The sequence below is a fragment of the Poecilia reticulata genome, chromosome 14 (genome assembly GCF_904066995.2).
Source record: "Poecilia reticulata chromosome 14, P_reticulata-male-v2, whole genome shotgun sequence".
Lineage (NCBI taxonomy): Eukaryota > Metazoa > Chordata > Actinopteri > Cyprinodontiformes > Poeciliidae > Poecilia > Poecilia reticulata.
In genome coordinates this window covers 21,585,107-21,599,324 of record NC_088843.1, presented here as the reverse complement: position 1 = coordinate 21,599,324, position 14,218 = coordinate 21,585,107, and the positions used below count along the sequence as shown (strand labels likewise).

The 14,218-nt window shown below is 46.0% G+C and overlaps 1 protein-coding gene across 7 annotated transcripts; it reads left to right on the top strand.

Moving 5' to 3' along the window:
• The first annotated feature begins 667 nt into the window (after positions 1 to 667).
• LOC103459919 (stromal interaction molecule 1-like) lies at positions 668 to 14,162 on the top strand. Of its 7 annotated transcripts, XR_014090913.1 has the most exons (17): positions 668 to 1,707; positions 2,535 to 2,672; positions 3,278 to 3,352; positions 4,970 to 5,100; positions 5,168 to 5,282; positions 5,469 to 5,580; positions 5,651 to 5,766; positions 6,227 to 6,401; positions 10,109 to 10,286; positions 10,355 to 10,522; positions 11,282 to 11,382; positions 11,470 to 11,705; positions 11,823 to 11,909; positions 11,991 to 12,054; positions 12,342 to 12,405; positions 13,577 to 13,664; positions 13,725 to 13,810. XR_014090913.1 is itself a non-coding variant. In XM_081615717.1 (16 exons), the coding sequence occupies exons 2-16, from the start codon at positions 2,537 to 2,539 to the stop codon at positions 14,010 to 14,012; spliced, it is 2,070 nt and encodes a 689-aa protein (XP_081471843.1). In that variant the 5' UTR covers positions 668 to 1,707; positions 2,535 to 2,536; the 3' UTR covers positions 14,013 to 14,162. The 7 variants fall into 7 exon arrangements, 6 of the variants coding, with proteins under 6 accessions (XP_081471843.1, XP_081471845.1, XP_081471840.1 ...); XM_081615717.1 differs by lacking the exon at positions 12,342 to 12,405 and having other exon boundaries at positions 13,725 to 14,162; XM_081615719.1 differs by having other exon boundaries at positions 13,577 to 13,737.
• Positions 14,163 to 14,218: the final 56 nt, after the last annotated feature.

Sequence of the window (14,218 nt, the reverse complement as noted above, 5' to 3'; positions counted from 1 at the left end):
CCTTTTCTCGCTCTGTGTTGACTTTACCGGATCTGTTGCCATGGCAACCGACAGACAACAGCTCAACGAGCAGATAGAGCAGAGATTACCGATCAGGGGAATCAACACCAAAAAACAAACATTTCCCACACAAAAAAGTAGCAAAAACACCAAAACATAACATTGGGTCTGTTACATTATGCTGTCAAGCTTAATGTCTATATTGTCAATATTAATAAGTTTTTGCCTGAGCACAGCGCTGGTTGATTAGCTGATTTAAACAGCAGCTCTACTGATGACTTGGTGGGCTGGTTGACCTGTTTTAGTGCTAACGGAACCAAAACACACCGAACTGCGCAGCACATGTTAAGGTTATCAAAGTCAATAGAAGGCTAGCAACAGTTAGCCTAGCATAACTGACCCACTGCTCACTTGTTCAATGTTTTCTTTAAGTTAAAACTTTTTCCTCACCTGTTAAATCTGAAGCCCTTGTTATCTAATTCATAGGGTTGAATTAACCGCTAAATATTGCGTCCATTTTTCAGATTCTTTGCGTGATTGTGGCATTTTCTGACCACCCATAATGTTGACTCAATGGACAGCAATGGCGCATGTGTGGCGCAAGATAAGTCACGTAATGTCCAGTCCAGTAATTTATATCCATCCTATCAATGCTGCTGCCTCGCGCTCTGTCCTTCTCTTGCACTTCCCGCTACTTAGCAGTAGGTGTCAGGTTACATTGTGTTGCATTCAATGTTGTCGGAAATAAGAGATTCGTGCGCTTAATGTCCTATTTCCCATAACTATTTATTGAATTCATAGTCGCCAGCTGGAGTGGCAACAGGGGTGGCAAGGCTCTCGTTTGGGGTGGCAACTGCCATCCCATGCCACCCCAGTAGATCCGCCCCTGTCTGCCTTCATGTTGGTACGGTTAGTTTAGCTAGCCTAAACGGTTAAGTTAAACTTTAGCTTAGCTAAACTAACCGTTTATAGCAACTGAAATCAAAAGGAAACGGTTATAGTTTCTCCTATCTTCAGTGTTTGTCCTGATATTTAATTTATTTTAACTCCTTTAAAGATTCACGGAGGTGAAAAAGGTTTCAATTCGATATTTTAAACCCAAGCCTTGATGGTTTTCTTACTTCGGCTAGCACCGCCTCTGAAAGGGCACACGATGGCGCCATAATTCCGTTTTTCGAGAGTTAAATGCTGCCTTTCAGTGCCCTGGGAATTGGAGTAACAGAAAGAAAACACGAGGAGCAGCTTCGGATATCTGCAGCATTTCTGGAGTTTAAATACATTTTAATTAAGTAAATATTTACTGAATTTTATAGTAAATAATACTGGACTGGCGGTTCTGCAGAGTTCTCACTCACTGGAGCAGAACCTGGATGAACGTCACATTTTTATGTTCAGAAGTTTTGGACTCTGATTAGAGCCTTACTGCAGCATTTTGGATTTTTACCGAACCTTTACGGTTTAATGATGATGTTGATGATAATTTTGGTTCATTGTTGAATTGGGTTCAGTCAGGAACTGGAACTCCAGAGCCTGTTCCTGTGCCGCTCGGAGTTCGGAGCTTTTCCCGGGTCTCTGAACGCACCGCGGGCGGATCTTCTGCGGGTTTTTTCCTCCAGCTGCAGCTTGTTGAGTCGCTGCTGCGGGTCGATCAACTGCTGCCGAACCGAGCCGACCGGACCCATGGATTAAAGGAGAGGCAGAGCAGAGGTGGGTGCAGCCGAACCGACCCTCACTGTGATGAAGGTGATGATGATGAAGTTGGTGGGAAAGTGAACAGCTGTGTGACCTCTGACCCCAGAGAAACTTTAGTGAGTAGGAGACAGAGACTGCAGATGACCAGTTCTGGTTCTGTTGCTGTTGGGCTTTAAAGTTCTGGCTCTGGTTCTTGTCCCTGAACGCCTCAGTAGCATCCAGGAAGTTTGGTTTCAGTTTGTTGAAGCTCCGGTTCTTCAGGTTCCTTCCAGAAGCTTTGACTTCACGTCCTGTCTCCAGGACATGTCCAAGTCCTGGTTTGTCCCAGTCTGTCTCATCTGTCCCAGTTTGTCCGAGTCTATCTCATTATGTCCGAGTCTTTCTCATTATGTCCTGTTTGTCCCAGTCTGTCTCATTATGTCCTGTTTGTTCCAGTCTGTCTCATTATGTCCTGTTTGTCCCAGTCTGTCTCATCATGTCCCAGTTTGTCCGAGTCTATCTCATTATGTCCTGTTTGTCCGAGTCTTTCTCATTATGTCCTGTTTGTCCCAGTCTGTCTCATTATGTCCTGTTTGTTCCAGTCTGTCTCATTATGTCCTGTTTGTCCCAGTCTGTCTCATCATGTCCCAGTTTGTCGCATCATGTCCCACTCTGTCTCATCTGTCCCAGTTTGTCTCATTATTTACAGTTTGTCCGAGTCTGTCTTATCCTGTTCCAGTTTCTCATTCTGTCCCAGTTGGACCTCCTGCTGCCCAGGTCCAGACCCTGTCCATCAGTCCAACCCGCTCTTATGAAACACTCTTATTCTGAACGGTATAACAGCGCTTCCTCTCTTTCCTCAGGTATGGAGTGTGTGTGGTTGGTGTGTGTGTTTATGCTGAGTGTGTGTGTCGGAGATGACAGCGGATTGGACAGAAGTGGCCACACCCACCAGGATGGTCATCGCCTGCAGGTGGTTTCCAATGGCGACGCAGCTTCAGGTAAGAACATCCTAGAATCTGATCCATTACTATCATGACGCCATGTTGGACTGAATAAGGGAGACATGTTGACAGACGAGACGAAAATCTGGACATCTCACATCATCATCATCATCACTACAAACAACAAGCAGCCACATGATTCCTAATTAGCCCAAAATAAACCCCACCAGAACCAACCAGTATTACTAGTCCAGAACCAACCACCTGCCAATCAACATCAGCCTATCATTCAAATTAAATTAAAATTAATCCATAAAGTCGACATCATCCACCACCTGACCGTGTTGGTTGTTATTGGTATCAATAACAACCAACTAATAAAAATGAATTTCAACAAACGTTAAAAACCAACCACCTTCAATCACCACAGCATTTAATACCAACCAGAACCAATCATTATCAACCAACACCATCCAATACTAACCATCATCAGCTTGCGCCCAGTTGATAGGCAGCAGTCGGCATCTGATGATGGCGCAAGTGGCACTTTAGACAAACGACATCTCAGCCACCATTTTCAATTGGCGACTAGTACTTGGCTAGACTGCAAATCCATAACTCCATGGTCAAACCTTTAAGTCCAAACCTTTTTATTTATCCAGACAATGTCAACTGGACAGAGCAACCCACAGTGGACAATGATGCTCAGAGACTTCAGTGCAACTGGCCGCCCAGTGGTAAATGTGAATGCTCAAACAGTGCCACGCAGATTTCAAAAGATGAAGATAAGGCCTGGTGGCCCGCCAGGCTTGTAATATACACAGGGGGGAAACCCTGTATTTTCTAAATGTTCTTCAGGTGATAGAAGGCTGATTTTGGAACTGTCTTTATGTGGCTTTGGAGGTTCAGGACAGAGGTCATCCTGATCACTTGTATCCAACTGGAAGAACTGAAGCTGTGTGTATAACTCTAGATCTCTAAGTCTAGATCATTCCTCTTTAGGTCCAAAGATAATAACTTCAGTTTTGTATCTGTTCAGATGGAGAATTTTGGCACATCCTCACTTTTATCTGTTCTAAGCACCTATCTGTTCAGTGATTGGATGGGGTCAAAGGTCACCTGGTGACCTCATAATGTTGAGCTGATTGCTAGTCGTATTTCCTGTTATAACCTGAGCCAGTGGGAGCATAAAGGTATTGAACAAGAGGGACCCAAGGATTGAACTTTGCCGTAAACCACTTGTAACCTCTGACCTCTTTGAAACAAAGAAATCCCAGTTCTTTATGTCAGACTGGAACCAGTTGAGTTCTGGACTGGAGAGTCAGACCCAACTCTCCAGTCAGTTCAGTAATAGGATCTACATTGAGGTCCAGCAGAACCAGAACCAGCACTGTTGTTCTCCCACAATCTGTGTTTATGTGGATGTCATTGAACACTTTGAATAGGCCAGTCTCAGTATGGTGATAACCATGGAAACCAGACTGAAAGACATCAATGCGGTATCATTCTGGGTACTTGTGTTATTGAGCAGCTGCTGGGTTAACAGAACCGGGTCCGGTTTGATGAATCTCCTCTGTCTCGTTTACTCAGCGTGTTTCTTCAGACGATTCTTCAACTTTCAACATCTTGCTGGATGCTAATCCAGTTTAACATCCAGCAGATCCAACCGTCTGTTAGCCGCACAGCTTATACCAGAGATTCTGGATCTGGTTCATCAGGTTCTGGTCTTCATTGTTCAACAAGGAAGACTCAACAGCATAGAAACCTGAGACTGAGTTAATGTTTGCTGAAGCGACCGGGATCGTCCAGGATGTTGAAGGTTCTGACTCAGCCAGGTCCGGCAGCCCGCAGCATCACTCCTCCTCCACCTTGCTGCTAGTGGAGCCTGCAGCAGCTGTTAGCGTGGGAGCTAGCCGCTGGCAGCTAACCACAGCTTCCTGGAGATGACACGCTGATGATGTCACAGGAAGTGAAGTGACAACAACTGTGTGCAATGCTGGCTCTGCCCTCTCAGGAAGTGGAGGATGTGAAGATGGACAGATATATTCTCCAGTTCCGGCACAGATGTTCTCGTTCTGACCCTGAACATTCCCTTCAAGTCTCTAGCAATAAAACGTAAATTAAGAGTTAAAGCAATATGATTATTTAAATGAATTTATGTTGTGAAAATGATTAAAAGTATATTACTGCACATTATTTAACAAGACATTTATTGAATTTTGTCCTTTTTGGCTTTCCATACACACAGTAGTCTGGTTCTGATGGTTTGAATTGCCTTGTTGTTGAAAATGTGCTATATAAATAAAATTACCTTACCTTCTGTTTGGTTCTGTTTGGTTCGGATGGTTCTGTAGGTCTGTGCGTTGTGGACCCGCCTCTCTGCGACGATCAGAACTCCTTCCTGAGCTTCGAGGCGATCCGCAGCATCCACAAGCTGATGGACGACGACGCAGACGGCACTGTGGACGCCATGGAGACGGACGAGGTGAGAGGGAACCGGGCCCATCCTCTGGACCAGTACTCTGGACCGGGGCTGAAAAAGTTCTGCTCAGTTCCTCAGGGAGGACCTGCAGGACCGCAACCCGAAAGCCAAGCACCGCAGCTTCCACCGGGCCGACCCGCACATCAGCCTGGAGGACATGTGGAGTGCCTGGAAGGAGTCCGAAGGTCAGAACCAGAACCTTCTGGGTTCAGAACCAGAACCTGTTGCTTCTCTGTGTTGAGTTAATAATGAAGTCAGTATGATTAGAGGCTGCTGAGCCGGGTCTGGAACCAGTCCAATGTGTTCTGACGGCCTGGTCCGGTCCAGTGTGTTCTAATGGCCCGGTCCGGTCCCTGGTGTTCTGTGTCCAGTGTATAACTGGACGGTGCTGCAGGTGGAGGAGTGGCTGTCCCTCAGCGTGGAGCTCCCTCAGTATGCCGCCGGCTTCCGCATGCAGCAGCTGGATGGGAAGGCGCTGCCCAGGTAAGCGCTCACCTGGTGACTGGTTGGGTCAGAACCGGACCTGGTGTGACCTCCCTGTGTCCTCCGGCAGGCTGGCGGTGAAGAACGTGACTCTGACCGTGTCGTTGCTGAAGATTCTGGACCGGAGCCACACCCAGAAGCTGCAGCTCAAGGCCCTAGACGTTGTTCTGTTTGGACCGCCAGCAGGTCCGGTTCTGACGGCTCTGGTTTTAGTCTGTTAAACTCCTGTTCTCTAATAACCAGAAAGTTATGCATTTAGATCGTATTTACCACTTCCTGCTATTTTTCAAAATATAATCCCTTCTGATTGTGACAGCACACATCTGTGGTGCTTTTATTTTGAAATGGATTTGAGAGAGTTAATGTGATTAAAAATAGCATCCAACCATCATCCGTCCATCCCAAGCAATGAAACATTTGTCCAGTGATCTGAACTGACATTCTTCGTCCGACTCAGTTCAGCTTTCTGAGATAAAATCAAGATAACCTCTGAAATCCATCAGAATATTCCAAATTAAACTCTTTAGCTGCTCTTGGTGCTCAAACCAAGCAGAATTAGAGCTCAGCGATTCTTCTGAAAACACTTTTAGGAGAATCTGACTTCTGTCTCCTATAAACCGTTGTTTCTATGTGTGTGTGTGAGCAGGCCGGCAGAACCGGTGGAAGGACCTGGTTCTGGGCCTGTCGGTGCTGATGGCTCTGGGCGGCTGCTGGTTTGCCTACATCCAGACCAGGAAGTCCAGAGATGACCTGGGGAAGCTGATGAAGGACCTGGAGGGTCTGCAGAGGGCTGAGGAAAGTCTGCTGGACCTGCAAGCAAAGTGAGTCTATACCAACCGCGGGAACCTCATCCCGATCCAGAACCTCTAAGTTGTTCTGGATGCGAGGGAAAATTATTATCTCCTTGTTCACATCTGAGACTAGCTGTGATTCTTCCCACCAGATGACTGTAGTTTCATTTGATGAACTAAAGAAGTGACTTATCATGAACATAAGGAGTCCAAACATTAAGCCTTGAGGAACTCCTGAAGAATTAAACCCTGCATTATGATGATTCTGAAAAAACCAGTAGTGGTGTGATGGAAACCAGGAGTGAGGGTTTTCTGCTCCTGAAGTCAGACAGAGATGAGGTCGGAACCAGAGGTGGCAACAGCTAGTTAAAAGCTAGCTGCGCTAATCCTAGAGCGCTAATCATAAACAATAGCTCTGCTAATGTTAAAGCGCTACACCTGCACTGTAGTTAGTGGAAGGTAATGCTAAAGCGCTAAATTCAACCTGTTGCTATCCACCATGTGCTACATGATGGCACATCTCCCTCTACAGGATCAAGCTTGTTACTACACTCCATCCTGTACGGTTTGTAAGCTAGGTTTATTTACAAAAGTAAACCAGACTTTATTTTTGTCCATTCATAAAAGCTAGCAAAAACCCTGACACGCTAACTGAAATGTTAGCTTTGGTGTTGGTGCATTAGCTACAGTTCAGAGCCTTTCTGCTCCTGAAGCCGACAAGGACTCCAGGTTATTTTTAGCTGACAGCTACACAAAGAATTAGATGAAAATACTCCCTGCTGCGTCTAAAAATACCTCTGTGTATCACAACGCTGCGACCTTCCACTGTTACCACTGAAATATGTCCGCTGGCCGTCTGTGTTTGTGGTTCTGAAACCATGAGATCTGATTTATTTCATGATTGAATGTAATTTAGATGATGACGAAGCTGCAGCCAGGAAAATAGTCCGGTAACGTGTGAGAACAGCGTCTGCTGGAGCTTTGTTTGAAATCCTTATATGGGCAAAGAATAGCCAGCAAGTCAGCCTGTAGCTCACACACACACACACACCTGTCAGAGAGGCTACTGTACAGCAGACTGAAGCTTGTTGCAACATGCTGGCTTCCTCTGGGTTTCAGCGAGCTGCAGCCCTCAGTTCCTCTTTTCTGCAGGAAACGGTTGTGAAAGGTGTGAGGAAGAAGAGGAGTTAGAGACACAGATGAAGATGTTCCAGATGGGTTCGGAAGACGTTGAGGTTCAGCCTAGCAACAGATGGATAACAGTTTGGGAAATTAAATCCTTCTGAAAGTTTTCCTCTTGACTTCCAGTGTAGCACCTGAACACATCGGCACATTTCCCTTTCAAAATAAGGAACAAAACATGTCTCCTGGTAATCTTTACAAGTTTGTGTTGACCCAGATACCAGTATAAATCATGACATGGCAGCTGGTAAACCTGAAAACATGAACAGGAACAAAACAGAGAAAGAGAAGTTAAAGTTGACAAAAGTACAATAAGCCAAGCCAAACAAAGATGAAATAAGTTGTGATGATTTAAGATAAAACATGAAAAACCAGGATACATTAGAATGAGTTAAATATATCAAGTTTAGTGATGCAAGCTAAGTAATAAAGCCAAAGTTAGCTAAGCTAATGGGAAATGTGTTAAAATCAACTAGAAAACTAAGTTTATGACGTCAGTATTTTAAACCGTCAAACTTTATTTAGCTGAACATGAAAGTAAATGATGCTTTAAGATTAATTCTGAAAAATGTATTTAGGGGGAGCTCAGTGCGCTAAATGTTTTCAAAGTTAGAAAAACGCTAAATGGAATATTAGCTCCTGCATTGGTACATTATTGGAAGTGTGCCCCCTGGTGGTGGGCCATGAGGAGTTGGGTCTGTTTGGGTTTGTGAACTAAAGTTTTCCTAAATCCTGGAAGGTTTTGCTCCTGAATGTTTTCAGATGACTGATTCTTGTTTGTTTAGAAATGTTTTAACATTTCTCATAATGTTTGAATAAAGGCCCTGTGCTGTCGGTCTTGAGCAGCAGCTGCTGCCTCCTGCTGCACCGCCGTTATTTTCAGCCTCAGCACAGCTGCTGATTGTCCTGAACAGTAAAGTGAAGCCCGCAGCACTGAGCCCAGCGGTTCTGCTGCAGCTCCCAGTCAGCTGACAGCCGGCTTCAGCCTGTTTCCTCTCTGGGATAATTCAACTGCTTCATCTCTGTCCTTCATCTCCAGAAATAGTCATACACATCCTCTTCCTCTGCAGACGGTGCCACAGCTCCCCCTGCAGGCAGAGCGCAGACTGGTTTCCTGCTGTTCGGGACAGAAAAATAAATATCTGATCAATTTCAGCTTGAATCAAGAAATCCTTCAGAAACCTGTGTGACGTTTCCCCAAACCTTTTTCAAATCAGACACAATTGGTTTGCTTTGAAGATATTAAAAGTTAAAAGGTCAACCAGCCCCCACACATTTACTCAAATCTAATAAAATTGGTGTCGAATGTTTGATTTGATGTAATTTGTCCTGCCATTATTTTAAAGATATTAATAAAATAGTTTCCAGATAACAGGAAATCAGTTCTTTGTTTTCTTCTCTCTTTTCTCTAAAAAACCTCTGGTGGTTTCAACCACTATTAGAGGTCAACCACCACTAAAGGTCAACCACCAGACTCTGGTTGACCTCTAATGGTGGCTGACCTTTGGTGGTCAACCACCATTAAACAAACTAAATGTTTTTCTCCACAAACGTTTGACACCAATTTTGTTGGATTTGCAGGTGAGTGAACTTCACATAGGGCTGAACAAAATAACGTGAACCATCAAACATCAGCATGCTACCAGCTGTTAGGTTTTATCTGGTTGTTGAAAAGCTCAGAGTTTTCTGATGTCAAACCAAAGAGGAGAGGCGGCCTTTAGTTTCAGACTCGTACTTGACACAACCCGCAGCTTTGGTCACATCACTCCTGGTATAATTACAGTGAGGATCAACATTATATGTCATTATCATCATTTAATTACTGACAGAAAACTGACTGACAGAACTGTCAGTCAAAATGGTCGACAATGAAAGAGTCCAGCTGCACCTCTGCTCATTAGGCTGAGAAGAGGAACATAACTGAGCGTCATCAGCATAGCGGATTATTAATGATACAGAAACAGACAGATCAGGTCGACCTGAAATATCAGGGAGACCGAACCAGAACCCTGAGGGACGCCAGACGAGTTAAGATGATAAAAATGAACATTCAGAAATATATTATTTGCTTTAGCTGCGTAATTAAAGGGTCCTGATTGAAATGAATCATGGAGATTCTGGTTAGACCAGAATCTCCATGGTAACAATGACATCACAGTTTTGAAAAGAAATTAAAACTAGCATCAAATCAAAAGTGGGATTTCTCCAGTTCTACTTTTGAATACGTAGCTTGGAGACATACCTGTGAAGTTTTGGACTTGAGAATAGGGGAAAAGTTGCCATCTGGTGCTGCTGTCAGATTGGGGGCGGGAGGAAATACTGATACGGGAGTACGGTGGGAGAGGGAGGTAAAATACTGTAGTTTCCCAGAAAAAACAGGAGACTTGACGGGTATTCTTAGAGAGACAAACCTTCTGGCTCCTCAGCTGGCATTCAGCGCCCCCACATGGCCTGACAGAAAAGTGAAACAGGAAGTGTGTAATGTTGCAGTGTGTGCTCCTGCCAGCAGGGGGAGTGTTTGTTGCTGCTCCTCTGATCTGCTGTGTCTCTGCCAGGCTGCAGCGGGCGCAGGAGCAGCAGCACTGCGTCCAGGTGGAGAAGGTGAAGGTGGAAGAGGAGCTGCGGAGCGAGATCGACTCAGCCAAGCAGGAAGCTCAACGGCTGCACGAGCTGAGGGAGGGATCTGAGAACGAGCGCAGCCGGCAGAAATATGCCGAGCAGGAGCTGGAGCAGGTAACGCCCCCTAGCGGGCGCCGGGCAATCAGAGGAGCCGGCCCTCACCGCCTCCCGCTCCCCCTCAGGTCCGGACGGCGCTGAGGAAGGCGGAGCGGGAGCTGGAGTCGCGGGCACGCTGGGCGCCGCCTGAGGCGCTGCAGAAGTGGCTGCAGCTGACGCACGAAGTGGAAGATCAGCATTACAACAACAAGAAGCAGAACGCAGAGAGGCAGCTGCTGCAGGCCAGGGAGGGGGTGAGGCCCCCACCACAATACAGACTGAGAGCCCCAATACACCACAGGCTGAGGGCCCCAACACGATACAGGCTGAGGGCCCCGATACAATACAGGCTGAGGGCCCCGATACAATACAGACTGAGGGCCCTGATACACCGTAGTAATTGACACACTACTGTCGTGTCAATTAGCTTGCTTGCTAATATTCAATTAGCAAGCTTAGCTTGTTAGCAATATATTTAGCATGGAAAAGTTAAATATTTATTTTGTAAACTAGGTATTTAGCCATTGATCTAGATATTTTAATGAATCCAAATATTTAGTTAAGTTTATTTACTTTGAAACTATATATTTAGTCTACAAACTATAAATAGTTGGTGAGCAAGCTAGTTAGCTTCAAACTAAATAAGTATTTAGTTTGGAGATAAATGCTTATTTTGCTGAATTAAAGTTTTTAGTTTGAATTTGTGACCTCTATAAATGAGTGGTGAAAATATGATTTTTAATGAACCTCTGTTTTTTTCTCCTATAAGAGGTGAAACCTAGATTATTGCTGCTCGTTGTTAATTGTGTAAGTAATGTCCAGAATCTGTTTGCTAAAGACCAGACCAATATGATGGGCAGAAACCTTTGGGTTTATCCTTCTGGTTGGGTTTCTGTCCTGGTCCAGTTTAACTTCCAATGAGCCCCAAAACCTGAAGATCGGCTGACCCACTGTGGGTCGGTGATGACATCGACCCAACATGTTTGCAGAAGACGCCTTGCTTTCTGTTTCAGGCAGAGAAGATCAAGAAGAAGAGGAGTTCTCTGTTTGGAACGTTCCACGTGGCTCACAGCTCCTCACTGGACGACGTCGACCAGAAGATCCTCTCAGCCAAGTGAGTCACCTGACCCATACCAGCTGGTACTGTAGCTCCGGTCCGGCTAACCTTTTGTCTCATGTCGTTGCGGTTTGGTTTGGACAGACAGGCCCTGGGTGAGGTAACGGCGGCTCTGCGGGAGAAGCTCCACCGCTGGCAGCAGATTGAGTCTCTGACCGGGTTCTGTGTAGTCAACAATCCGGGTCTGGGAGCCCTGGCCGCCGCCCTGAACCTTGACCCATCCTTCCTGGGCCTGCGACCTTCGACCCCCCAGAACCTGCTCTTGTCGGATGACCTGGACGACATGGACGAGGACATCCTGTCTCCGGGGACGTTGCAGTGTAAGTCTGACAGATTCTTCTTCTCCCAGTCTAAGTCGGGCTGAGCAGCGGCGCCCCCTGCTGCTAAACAGGAAGTCAGCTGAACTCTGCTTCTCTCTCCTGATTGGCTGCCTGTAGACGCAGCCTGGCAGATGGACAGGCGTGTGAGTGACCTTTGGCCTCTGAGTGGCATCACAGACACGCAGTTACCGTGGAAACAGTCAGGTTGACAGCCATCTCTGATTGGTTCTTAACCAAATAAATAAAAGCACAGACTCAGTGTAACTCTCTTCCTTTCTCCTGCAGCTCAGAGTCTGATGCCCCTGCGGCAGAGGGCGGGAGACCCCAGGTTGACGTTTGGCTCTCAGAGGTTAGTTGAGGGGCGTGGCTTATCTGAGGATGGGAGTGGCTCGTCCACAAAGTCGCGCCCCCCAAGTGGACGCCCTCGGCAGAATCGCAGCCTCTCCATTGGCCAGATAGAGTTCCTTCCTGTGCTTGCCCCGCCTCTCTCCTCCTCCCTGTCCCACCCTTCCATCGACCTCACTTCCTGTCCTCCTCAGCCAAACTCTTTGTCTTCTTCCTGTGCTGAAGGCTCCGCTCATTTTTCTGCTCTGCTCTCCCGATCTTCTTACTTTCTCCCTCTGGATGCTGCGCCAGACCTCCAGACTCCAGGGGGCGCTGTGGCCAGCCAGAGGCAGCGCTGTCGCTCAGGCAGCTTGGGGTATTCTTCTTCTTCTTCTGTTTTACCACTAATGTAACGAAAACGGTGCAAAAAATGTGAAACCAGTCAAACCAAGAAATTTAAAAAGATTTTGCAGATTTAACCTTCATAGCTAAACTTTGATTGATCTGACATAAATTTTACAAATAACACAAAACTAAGTTTACAAATTTCTTACATTTTGAACCTTCAGTTATTGTCTCATGTTTGGTAAAGTTTCATAAATCTTCACAAATCATCTTGATCTCATCTATGAGAGTAAAAGTGAAAAACAAACAAAATGTAAAATCCTTCAATAAATGATTCATGTTGTCCCCCCTGAGTTACCAGTGCATACCAATGACTGGTTATCATGGTAACATCTCCTGCACTATGTTGATACCAGTTGCAAGATAAACGATTTCTCCTGTCAAAGAGTGCGTTTGATTTTTAGACCAGAGCAGTTGGTGGACACAGCTTTCTTTCTTTTTCTCTCCTTTCCACCGTTCAGCAAAAATACTTCTGGTTCTTCAGAATAAAAGCACTTCCTGTTCTGTTCCATCTGTCTCCCTCTTCATGTCTTTTTATTTGGGGAGATATTAGAGGGTTTAATAGAATAAATGCAAGAGTCTTCCATGGATCCCTTGTGTCTCCAAATGACCCCAGGGTTGTCTGAAGGACCGCAAGAATCTCCCATTGACCCCTAGGGTTTCCAAGTCACTGCTAGGGTCTCCTATTGACCACTGGATAATCTCATCAATCGGAGACCTGTCTCTAGGGTCTGCCATGGACTGCTAGGGTCTCTGATTGACCCCTAGGGTCTCAGAATGGCCACAAGAGTTGCTTTTGAACCATAATAAATGGGACATTCACCAACCTATTAAACATGTATTGATGATTTTGATGATGGCATTGGTCAAAATGTAATATTTGTCACTGATTTCTCAGTTCTTGACTGTAAGTTGTTTTTATAACTTTTTATTTTCGTGATGCAGTTGAGTTGGCTTGTTGCCGAAATATGCTATCCAAATAAACATGATCGAGTCTCCAGTTGACCCCTATAATCTCTGATTGACCTCTAGGGTTTCCAAATGGTCACTAGGGTCTCTGATTGACCCCTCATTTTTCACAGAACCTGGGGTGTGATGAAGGCTCTGGTCCATTTCTGATCATCTCCTCCTCTTCCTCTCAGGGACATCATGAGCCGCTCAGACTCTGACTCCGCCCTCGCTCTGTCTCTCAGCGAATCACACGCTCTGCATCACTCCAGGCCACATCTTCTGGACTCCAGGCCCCACCTCCTGCAGGGTCAAAGCTCTGCCCACAGAGGAGGTGGAGGCCTGGAGAAGAGCTCCAGCCTGGTGGAGCTGAGAGGCCCCTCCTCTGCCCTCACCTCTGCCTGCTCCACCCATTCCCTCTGCATCGCCGTGGACGACAGCGCTACCTTCCTGTCCTCGTCCGCCTCGTCCAGCTCATCCGGCATCGGACAGGGAGCCGGTGTCCAGCCGTCCAACCTGAGGAAGGACAGAGCAGACGGTCTGGAGGCGTCCGTTAGCCGCAGGAAGAAAGCTTTCTACACCATCTTCAGGAAACGGAGGGACAGTCCGGACACTGTGAGCCAGAGATGAAGACTCCCGGGTCAGGATGGAGCATCGTCTTCATCACCCAGGGAAGAGGAGGAGCTCAACTTCAGTCAGCAGCTCCACCATAAAAACTCAACCTCTGAAAATCCTTTTCTGCTCTTGGAAAAATTAAGATAATAAAACAGAATCAAAATATTTCTCTTTTTTTCCCTCATTTCTTTGTAGAAACATATTTTAAAGAATGAAATTAT

What these genes read in the sequence shown, in the direction of transcription:
- LOC103459919 (XM_081615714.1), top strand. Translation starts at nt 2,537, where the DNA reads ATGGAGTGTGTGTGGTTGGTGTGTGTGTTTATGCTGAGTGTGTGTGTC. An exon ending in CAATGGCGACGCAGCTTCAG is followed by an intron (nt 2,673 to 3,277) that starts GTAAGAACATCC and finishes TTATTTATCCAG; the next exon opens with ACAATGTCAACTGGACAGAG. An exon ending in CTGCTGGACCTGCAAGCAAA is followed by an intron (nt 6,402 to 10,108) that starts GTGAGTCTATAC and finishes TGTCTCTGCCAG; the next exon opens with GCTGCAGCGGGCGCAGGAGC.